The sequence below is a fragment of the Amphimedon queenslandica genome, unplaced genomic scaffold (genome assembly GCF_000090795.2).
Source record: "Amphimedon queenslandica unplaced genomic scaffold, v1.1 AMPQUscaffold_13441, whole genome shotgun sequence".
In the NCBI taxonomy this organism is placed as follows: domain Eukaryota; kingdom Metazoa; phylum Porifera; class Demospongiae; order Haplosclerida; family Niphatidae; genus Amphimedon; species Amphimedon queenslandica.
In genome coordinates this window covers 234,746-243,455 of record NW_003546323.1, presented here as the reverse complement: position 1 = coordinate 243,455, position 8,710 = coordinate 234,746, and the positions used below count along the sequence as shown (strand labels likewise).

General features: G+C 36.4%; 5 protein-coding genes across 6 annotated transcripts in view; 4 read left to right on the top strand and 1 right to left on the bottom strand.

Annotated features, from left to right (window-relative positions):
- The first annotated feature begins 65 nt into the window (after positions 1 to 65).
- Positions 66 to 4,093, top strand: LOC100633297 (peroxisomal membrane protein PEX13-like). The gene is made up of 12 exons (XM_011405124.2): positions 66 to 592; positions 2,119 to 2,181; positions 2,240 to 2,376; positions 2,425 to 2,481; positions 2,551 to 2,639; positions 2,695 to 2,800; positions 2,865 to 2,926; positions 3,019 to 3,095; positions 3,148 to 3,178; positions 3,249 to 3,336; positions 3,794 to 3,864; positions 3,928 to 4,093. The coding sequence occupies exons 1-12, from the start codon at positions 412 to 414 to the stop codon at positions 4,031 to 4,033; spliced, it is 1,068 nt and encodes a 355-aa protein (XP_011403426.2). The 5' UTR covers positions 66 to 411; the 3' UTR covers positions 4,034 to 4,093.
- Positions 621 to 2,082, top strand: LOC100633426 (NEDD8-conjugating enzyme Ubc12-like). Its single transcript, XM_003385951.3, has one exon. It carries the CDS (start codon positions 1,037 to 1,039, stop codon positions 1,874 to 1,876), a length of 840 nt encoding a protein of 279 aa, XP_003385999.1. The 5' UTR covers positions 621 to 1,036; the 3' UTR covers positions 1,877 to 2,082.
- Positions 4,094 to 4,226: 133 nt separating the features above from the next.
- Positions 4,227 to 6,628, top strand: LOC105312467 (cytochrome P450 4F6-like). Its single transcript, XM_011405144.2, has 15 exons — positions 4,227 to 4,393; positions 4,442 to 4,583; positions 4,635 to 4,679; positions 4,724 to 4,851; positions 4,898 to 5,022; positions 5,074 to 5,136; positions 5,195 to 5,297; positions 5,364 to 5,474; positions 5,528 to 5,618; positions 5,677 to 5,779; positions 5,827 to 5,957; positions 6,055 to 6,119; positions 6,168 to 6,250; positions 6,298 to 6,363; positions 6,451 to 6,628. The coding sequence occupies exons 1-15, from the start codon at positions 4,244 to 4,246 to the stop codon at positions 6,557 to 6,559; spliced, it is 1,515 nt and encodes a 504-aa protein (XP_011403446.2). The 5' UTR covers positions 4,227 to 4,243; the 3' UTR covers positions 6,560 to 6,628.
- LOC100633170 (deoxyguanosine kinase-like) lies at positions 6,567 to 7,910 on the bottom strand. Its single transcript, XM_019995508.1, has 8 exons — positions 7,708 to 7,910; positions 7,465 to 7,662; positions 7,282 to 7,368; positions 7,110 to 7,231; positions 6,984 to 7,060; positions 6,854 to 6,911; positions 6,742 to 6,800; positions 6,567 to 6,693 (listed from the first exon to the last, which is right to left on the bottom strand). The coding sequence occupies exons 1-8, from the start codon at positions 7,904 to 7,906 to the stop codon at positions 6,636 to 6,638; spliced, it is 858 nt and encodes a 285-aa protein (XP_019851067.1). The 5' UTR covers positions 7,907 to 7,910; the 3' UTR covers positions 6,567 to 6,635.
- A 109-nt stretch (positions 7,911 to 8,019) lies between these two features.
- LOC109581416 (uncharacterized) overlaps positions 8,020 to 8,710 on the top strand; it is a 4,615-nt gene continuing 3,924 nt past the window's right edge. For both annotated transcript variants that reach the window (XM_019995506.1, XM_019995507.1), the window contains exons 1-3: positions 8,020 to 8,087; positions 8,135 to 8,174; positions 8,223 to 8,298. In XM_019995506.1, coding sequence (XP_019851065.1) covers positions 8,036 to 8,087; positions 8,135 to 8,174; positions 8,223 to 8,298 — 168 coding nt within the window. In that variant the 5' untranslated portion in view covers positions 8,020 to 8,035. The remainder of the gene's footprint in view (positions 8,088 to 8,134; positions 8,175 to 8,222; positions 8,299 to 8,710) is intronic.

Sequence of the window (8,710 nt, the reverse complement as noted above, 5' to 3'; positions counted from 1 at the left end):
CAACAAAACCCCTTTTAATTAACATAACCACCTATGAATCAGTTTAATTTATACTCCGATGTATATACATTCATTTGTCTTTCACATACCAGGTGGTTTTTTTGAAGTCTTATCAGTACTGTAGATCCCCGGGAGGTTAATCTTTATTCTCTTCCTTACTCCACTTTCCTTGGGCTTGGGATCAGTCTCGTTCTCTCCTTTTTTCTTTTCCTTTCCCTCTGGCGCGGAGTCTGGGACAGAGTCAGGCTCCTTTTCGGGAGGATCCTTCTCAAAGTTTTCGATTATATCAACACTTTCCGCAGCCATTTTGGTATTTCAAAATTACATGTAGAGGAATGTATAAACGGATAATTACAAACTTAATAACTAAAATTCTAATAACTAGCCACACCTACAAAAGGGTGACTCAAAATGGCTACTCCTTTAAAGCCTTGGGAAAGAGGCGGCTCATCTTCTTTTCCAGCTAATAATGGCGGGCAAAGAGGAGAGGAAAGAAAGAGAGAGGCCCAAGCAAGCAGCAGCAGTCCTGTAAAGCCAGTGGTACCTCCTCGTCCGCAATCAAATGCACTAACAACTTTAAATGGAGCCACAGGTAAGATCAGATAGAAAAGACATTACTTTTAAACTTTTTAATGCAATAAAATAAGCGAAATGAAACAACAGGGCCCTTGTTATAGGCGTGGCTCAGCTAAAGGGCGTGGATATTACATCATTGCTTATTGTGCTTAAAATATCCTCCCCATTCTAAAAATAGTACAGTAGTAATGGCGTCATAGTTGTAGTGATGATGGTGCAACAATGCCTCGTCTTATAAAAACGGCTCACACTCTCTCTATTTCTCATTGTCTCCTACAATAACAAGAAGAAAGCAGCACAGTAATGGAGTAAGAGCTACAGACAGACTGTGTCTCTGGAATTATGATAGAAGCAGACATAGAAGAACCCCTCAGAAAGGCAACAAGAAGAAGAGTGAGATAGACTGAAGACTAGCACCTTTACATATAACTAGTGTCTAAGAGAGAGAGAGAGAGAGAAGATGGCTTCCAGGTCTACCTCAGAGATAATGAAACAGTACAAGTCCCTGGTCCGTGGGATAGAGCTGCTCAGTGATGGTCAGGCTGCCATTACCCAGGGACCAGATGGTGGACAAGATGAGGATGACCTCTCTGTAATATACGTGAGCATATCCCCCAACGATGGGCCCTACAAAGGAGGCAGCTTCGTTTTTAAACTGGATCTGTCTGATGGCTACCCTGACGTCTCCCCACCTGTCATCAACTGCCTCACCAAAGTCTACCATCCTAATATCGACGCCATTGATGAGTATTCCGAGGGTGAGATTTGTCTTAATCTTCTTGACGAGTTGTGGAACCCTGACCTGACTCTTGAGGACTACGTCCAGGGTCTCCTGTTCTTGTTTTATAATCCTAACCTTGACGACCCTCTCAACCCTTCCTTTAGTGCCGGGGAGATTGAGTGGGAGGAGTTTGAGGAGAACGTCCGTAAGTCGTTGATGGGATACGAGATAGAGGGAGTGGAATATGAGCCACTCATACAGGATGTGGGCGAGGACAAAAGCAACGAGGGGGAGGAGTCAGAAGGTGATGATATTCTCATGACAAGCAGTGAAACCTCCGACCAGAAAGAACTCGTTACTGTCGTAACAACTGATTTGAAATCTGGTTTGGCAGAGAAGTCTAATTCTCGTGATGATGCTACTGGCCAGCGAGAGGATGTTCCTGTGGGTGTGGTCTCAGCAGAAGCTCCTCCCCCTCCAGTAACAGTGAGGGTACTGCAGAATGGATTGCCGTTGATTATAATTGGAGTTGGAGTCTGGGCGGGGCTTAGCTTGATGAGACGATTTGCTGTCAGATGATATTAACTGATTTTATTAATTAATTATGTAATTATTGTATTATAGTGTTGTCCTTGTGTTTGATTTATATGTTGCACTTTTTATAACATTATTATTTTAATTATCAATATATTATTATTATTATTATCAATATAAATGTTCATCATCAATCTGCTGTACCATGTATTAAGTTTCCTTTTTAAAAACAATAATAATTATTAAAGATACCATTATACTACTAATAATGATATTAATGTTAATAGGATACGGCACTTCACCTTATCTGTCAAACAGCTACTACACACCAACCTATCCTTATGGTGGAGGTATGCTGATGCCTTTCATTAAGCAACTCTATTCTTCCCTCCCTCTCTCTCTCCTAAGGCTATGGTAATATGTATTCAGGTTATTCAGGTTATGGCGGTTATCGTCCTTATGGTATGTATGGTACAGCTGGTGCTAATACTTACGGCATGTACTCTAATAATAATGAGGAGTCAGTTATGATGAGGAGGGCGGAGGTAAGAGAGAGAGGGAGGGAGGGAGGAAGAATTTACTGTCTCCTCTAGGAAAGAACTCGTTCAGCTTTTCAATCGGTTGAATCAGTAGTGGGTGCTTTTGCTTCCGTAAGTTAAGCATAATTGTATAATAATTGTATATTATTAATAATGTATATTATTAATAATTGTATTAAGGTCACAATGATGCTGGAGTCAACGTACTTTGCAGTTCAGAGTTGCTTTAGAGCTTTGCTGGGCGTGGCACAACATTTTTCACGTTTAAAGTAACTAGAGATAGTTCAGTTATTATGCTTCATTACATACTCTTAATATTTTTAGGAATCAAATCTGGTCAATATTGTCAGCCATCACTCTTTTAAGACGATTGCAGCATTTTTTGAGGAGATTACTAGCAATATTGAGACTAAGAGCTTATAACCAATCAGTAAACTATTGAATCATTAATTCATTTATTTATTTATTTATTTATTTATTCATTTATTTATTAGGATGAATTATGGAGTGATATTTCACACAGTCAGTCCGCTGAAGGCCCCTCCCAATCTCCCAGGTGTGTACATGCACTGTAGCCCCTCCTACTTCCGTTATTTCATGATACATGTACAGGTATTGGTTTAATGTTTCATCATCTCCTCTCAACAGGTTGTGGCCAGTGGTCATGTTTTTCACTGTTATTGTGGGTGTGCCTTGGTTGCTATGGAGACTGCTGGTATCGGCAGGTATGTGAGTAATAGTTATCATTATTATTTTTATAATTATTTTTGATTTTAGTTGAGGATAATAGCAGTTCAATTGACAGCTGGTGAGTGTTATTATAAATTAACTATTATACATGTACTTGCATTAATAACTTAATATCTTCAACATTGTAGGTCTCCTCAGGGTACTATAGCAAGAGCACTCTATGACTTTAATGCTGAAAGGCAGAACGAGCTATCAGTAGCAGCTGGAGATGAACTGGTAAGCACTTAATGGAGGGAAAGAGCTCTTGTACTAGTAGCAGTACTGTTTTTATTGGATTTTTAAAGTTGCTCTAAAATTGGGCCAAAGTCCCTATACTATAGTACAGTGACTTTAGGCAAATTTCACCAAAAATGAAAAGTAGAGAATTCTTGATTTTTTGATATTTTCTGATACATTTACATGTTCTTATGTTGTGTAGAAAGTTTGAGGTGATTCTGATCAAGTTTGGATTTTTTACGAATTTTTAAAGTTGCTCCAAAATCGGGTAAAAGTCCCTGTACTATAGTACAGGGACTTTGGCCAAATTTTGCTGAAAATGACTAGGAGAGAATTCTCAATTTTTATTACATTTTTTGATACATATACATGTTTTGATGTTGCGTAGAAAGTTTGAGCTGATTCCAATCGTGTTTGGATTTTTTATGAAGTTTTAAAGTCATTAATACATTAACAGGTCATTGCACCTGCTTCATTACAGCCTCAAGCAACTGGTTGGATCTTAGTTGGAAGAAACAGACGATCAGGGTAAAATTAATACTTATTATTATTATTATTATTATTATTATTATTATTATTTGCTATTTTTAGATTAATACCATCAAACTATATCGAGATACTACCAGATAATAGTGGGCGTGTCTCTCGTCAATATGCCACACCTCCTAAGCCTGCGTTAAGTCCTTCTGAAGACTAACAATTATTATTATTATTATTATTTTAATTTTTTATTAAAAAATGAAAATGAAAATGACAATAAACTATTAAATTATTATGGCGCTTTCTATGGCAGCACTTTATGCATGATTGACTTTATGCTCAGTGATAAATTAATTGATTTGAGTGGGCGTTAAATAAGAGTGTGAAACCAGCCACGCCTCCAGTTTGATGATTATTCATAGATTAAATGGCCCTTTCTCTCTTGCTCCTCTTCCTGTTCTCTCTCCTTCTCTTGTTCCTCCCGAGGAGGATATGGCGTTATTACAATCTCTGCAAAGCAATGAGACAGCTCCCGACTATGGCACCCCCTCACTGGTTCTGGGGACATGCAAATATTGTAAGACCCTCTTGAAACCTCCTCACCAAATCTTCCTCTGGTATATAGATTGAGCTCAATCAGTCCTTTGCAGATAAAGTATATGCGTGGAGGCTGAAGAATAACATTAACATTAACGTGTTCTGGCTGGGCCCATTTAGGGCAATGGTGTCACTCCACTTACCTGAATACTTCAAAGCTGTCATGAAAAGTAATGAAATATGTGCGGACCTTCCTCATGTCTACTGTCCATTAACTATAGATCCTAAAGCACCTGAAGCCTATTCATTATTAGAGGATTGGCTAGGTATAATGAATTCTATTGATCTCCAATGATACCCTACCCCTCAGGTAGAGGACTCCTGATTGAGAATGGATCCCGCTGGTTCTCAAACAGGCGCTTGCTGACACCTGCTTTTCATTTTGATGTCCTTAAACCTTACGTACATGTATATAATGACTGCACTGATATACTGCTGGTATGAGATAGGGCCCCATTGTTTTATATTTTGCTGGTTTAAACAGGGTAAATGGGAGAAGAGTGCACTGAATGGAGAAACAGTTGAAGTATATAACACAATTAATCAGTTAACGCTGGATGTCATATTACGCTGTGCTTGCTCACACTTTAGCAGCTGTCAGGAGAAAGGGTAATGGTTAATCTGATATCAGATATCAAATTTGTTTTTTTGTATTTTTAGAAGAAATGATCCTTATGTTAAAGCTGTCCTTGATCTCTGTGATCTTTCCGCTGAGCGCTTTATGTAAAACTGCTCAATATTCAATTACAATTTATGTCATTTTTTCTTGTATATAATGCAGGAACCCGTTACTGACTGTAAATAATTTTGTTTATTTTTATTTGACCTCAAGAGGCTGGAGACACAGAAAAGCACTGAAAGAGACGCACAAACATTCAGAAAAAGTAAAAATAAATAATTAATTAATTAATAGTTTTAAAGTTGGATGAATAATGATTGCTCTTTGCTAGATAATAAAAGAGAGGAAAGCTGTCTTGATGAATGAGGGAAGACAAGAAAGAATAGCCAAATCAAAGTTGAAGTGTTTAGATTTCCTTGACATCTTACTCCTTGCTAACAAAGTGAGAGAGAAAGACAAGCAATGGCTGAAGAGCAAGTTGTTGTATTTGATTAGGAAAGAAAAGATGGTGATGGATTGAGTGATCTTGAGATTCGTTATGAAGTTGATACGTTTGTATTTGAAGGATATGATACAACAGCAAATGGTAACGCTGATACTGATATTGATGCTGATACTGATATTGATACTGATATTATTCATAGCTTTAACGTGGACCCTGTACTATTTGGCAAAGTATCCTGAGATTCAAGAGAAATGTAGAGAAGAAGTGAGAGATGTACTTAGAGGAAGAAACCAACTTGACTAGTAAATAATAATAATAATAATAATAACTGAATTTATGTTTGCTGTAGTGATGATTTAAGCAAGCTACAATACACTCAGTGCTGTATTAAAGAGGCAATGAGACTCAATCCTCCAGTTTTCAATATATTTCGATCTCTTACTGAAGATACTGTGATTGGAGGACACTACATACCAAAAGGTCTCATTATTTATTTATTATTATTATTATTATTATTATTATTATTATTATTATTATTATTATTATTATTATCATTATTATTATTATTATTATTTAGAAGCAATGATTATCATAGATATAACAGGAATACACAGGAACCCTAACATTTGGAAGAATCCAATGGTAAAAGCAATTGTACACTAATTGTAATTGTTAATAATGTTGCCATAGGAATATGATCCGTTAAGATTTCATCCTGAGCATTCCAAAGAAAGAGATCCTTTCTCTTTTGTACCTTTCTCTGCAGGACCAAGGCAAGCAGAAGAATAGAATGTTCTTTTGAATCATTTTTACTGTTTAGGAATTGCATTGGTCAGAATTTTGCATTTAACGAAGAGCAAGTTGTCATTGCATCAATACTAAACAAGTATGTGATCACGCATTGATTGATATCAGTGATCCATGATCATAAATTGATTGGTATCAATCATACATTGATCATTATTTTCGTTAGGTTTTCACTGGAAATAAGTGATGAGAGGATAAAGGAAAGATTAGACATTCTTCCTGTGGTTCTCCTCCGACCAGCCGAAGAATTACACCTCAAACTAACATTGCTGTGACATGAAATAATAATAAAATATTAATAATTATTATTATTAATATAAATAACTGCAAGATGTGTGTGTGTTCCCAGATTTAGTTTTCTAGTTCATTGAGAAATGACGATTGAAATAATGGAGAGTGAAGGGCATACCTGAGAAAAAATAAATAATATAAAATTTATTTATTAAATATTTATTACTTTTGTTCTGTCATGTGATGCCACTTGTTTGCCTTTGCTTGTAAAATGGTCGAAACAATCTACAAAAATTTTAAATAATAATTATTAATAAATCCATTCCCTCTCTCTCTACCTTTTCTTCTTTCTGAAAATCCGACCAGTTGTAATGAAGGACAGTAGAACCAAGTTCTCTAACAAAAAAAGAGCAAAATTAATAATAATAATAATAATAATAATAATAATAATAATAATAAATCAATTACTTCATATCTTCTAAGAAAACAATGTACTCTTCGTGTAACTTTGTCAAATAATCCAGTGGGACTCCTCCTTCACACTCCTATGATCACATGATGATCACATGATCAATCACATGATCAGAGCCTTACCCTCCCTCTCTGTTGTATCCTCGAGTGACAGCATTGAGGAGAGGCATCAAGATAGACCGTTAGATGAGGAACAGGTAAGTGCTGTAGAGCCTTCTCCCTCCATAGCCCGTAACGTGAATATCCTTTAACACACAAAAGGACATCATTAATACACTGAGAATTATTGCTATACCTTCAGTTGATATGTAACCTTCTTTAGTGCAGACGTTAGCAAAGACAACGTCACTGAAGACAGATCGATCAAGAATAGCCCCTCCCCCTATTAAATAATAATAATGTTTAAATTTCATTAATTATATTCCCCAATTACAATTAATTTTTAATAGTTTGTATATTGCATATACAGCATGCAAACCTGTTGCTAAAACGTGTCTGACTGCCTCGAGGTAAGTATTGTAGCGTTGACGGAGTATCCACAGCTGGAGACTAAGAGCATACTTCTTTGGTTGAGCGTAGAACCTCTCCAGGTAAGGGTTCTCAATGGTAGGCTCAATGAACAGCTTGTAATCCAGGGAACGGGATAGCTTCTTGGCTAGAGTGGTTTTCCCAACACCTGCAAAAAAGAAATAAACAAAATTAATAAACAAACTATTCATACCAATGTTCCCCTCAATGATAACCAGTCTGTTCCCCACACCAGAGCTGCGGAGAGTAGGGATTCGCTCCGACTCTTGGCTTAGCTCGACCTCTTCATCGTGGATTCCTATCATTTTTCTTTTTATTAATAAAGAGAGCTCTATCTTCTTCTTCTTTAGTAATCTGATTGCAGCTGACCTCCCGCCAAAAATGATACTCATCTCCCACCCTGTCATCTGATTGGTCGAAAATGCACCGTATTAAACTATATTGTTCTAATTATACGAACAGAACTTTCAAAACAAATTTTGAACAAAATTTATTAACTAGGCCTAGTTATTAATAATAAAATGGCGTCTCCAAGGAAATATCCTAGAACTCCTCATCTACCTTTTAGCCCAGGTGAGAGGTACAGACCTACAGCCACCAGCTGGTCATGATGTGTTTAGGTGTTCAAGAAGATGATGTTATTTTGCCAGTAGGAATTTTGTAAGAATTGGTAATATTGTGATGTTCTTGGTTACTCGCTTTGCTCAGACCTCCATTTCTAAAAGGACAAGTTATAGTTACCGAGAAACTTGATGGTGGGAATTGCTCCATTTATCAAGGAAAGGTAAAAGGTTTTGCATTCTTACTATACTTTATGGTACAAAAAGAACAGGAATTATGGGACAAACCTTTTTTTTTTTTTTTTTTTTTTTTTAACTATCATAGCAAAAGCTAATAATAAATTAACAAATAATAGATCAATATAAGTTAGATGAGATAAATGATTTTAGTTTAGAGATAGAGAGAGATAGTTTGATAGAGGACGGGAGAGAGTTCCGTTGGTTTATACTTGATGGGAAAAAAGAGTGAAGAAAGGAAGAGGATTTGCAAATAATTGGTTTAAGATTGCCTTGGTAATTTGAGCGGAGAGAGTAATGAGAAGGAGTAGATTGAAGTAGTGGATGAGATGGTGAGAAAAGCATATTTTCTTTAATTTTAAACAAAGTGATAAGTTTGAATCCTAAGCGACGTTGTGC

Excerpts from the sequence above, each read along its gene's own strand:
- LOC100633297 (XM_011405124.2), top strand. The coding sequence starts at position 412 with ATGGCTACTCCTTTAAAGCCTTGGGAAAGAGGCGGCTCATCTTCTTTT. Across the intron at positions 2,182-2,239 it reads AACCTATCCTTATGGTGGAG|GCTATGGTAATATGTATTCA; the intron begins GTATGCTGATGC and ends CTCTCTCCTAAG. Across the intron at positions 3,865-3,927 it reads GGAAGAAACAGACGATCAGG|ATTAATACCATCAAACTATA; the intron begins GTAAAATTAATA and ends TGCTATTTTTAG.
- LOC100633426 (XM_003385951.3), top strand. The coding sequence starts at position 1,037 with ATGGCTTCCAGGTCTACCTCAGAGATAATGAAACAGTACAAGTCCCTG.
- LOC105312467 (XM_011405144.2), top strand. The coding sequence starts at position 4,244 with ATGGCCCTTTCTCTCTTGCTCCTCTTCCTGTTCTCTCTCCTTCTCTTG. Across the intron at positions 5,137-5,194 it reads CTTTCCGCTGAGCGCTTTAT|GAACCCGTTACTGACTGTAA; the intron begins GTAAAACTGCTC and ends TATATAATGCAG. Across the intron at positions 5,958-6,054 it reads AGGACACTACATACCAAAAG|AAGCAATGATTATCATAGAT; the intron begins GTCTCATTATTT and ends ATTATTATTTAG.
- LOC100633170 (XM_019995508.1), bottom strand. The coding sequence starts at position 7,906 with ATGAGTATCATTTTTGGCGGGAGGTCAGCTGCAATCAGATTACTAAAG. Across the intron at positions 7,369-7,464 it reads CAGACACGTTTTAGCAACAG|GGGGAGGGGCTATTCTTGAT; the intron begins GTTTGCATGCTG and ends ATTATTTAATAG. Across the intron at positions 6,912-6,983 it reads GTTTTCTTAGAAGATATGAA|AGAACTTGGTTCTACTGTCC; the intron begins GTAATTGATTTA and ends TTTTTTTGTTAG.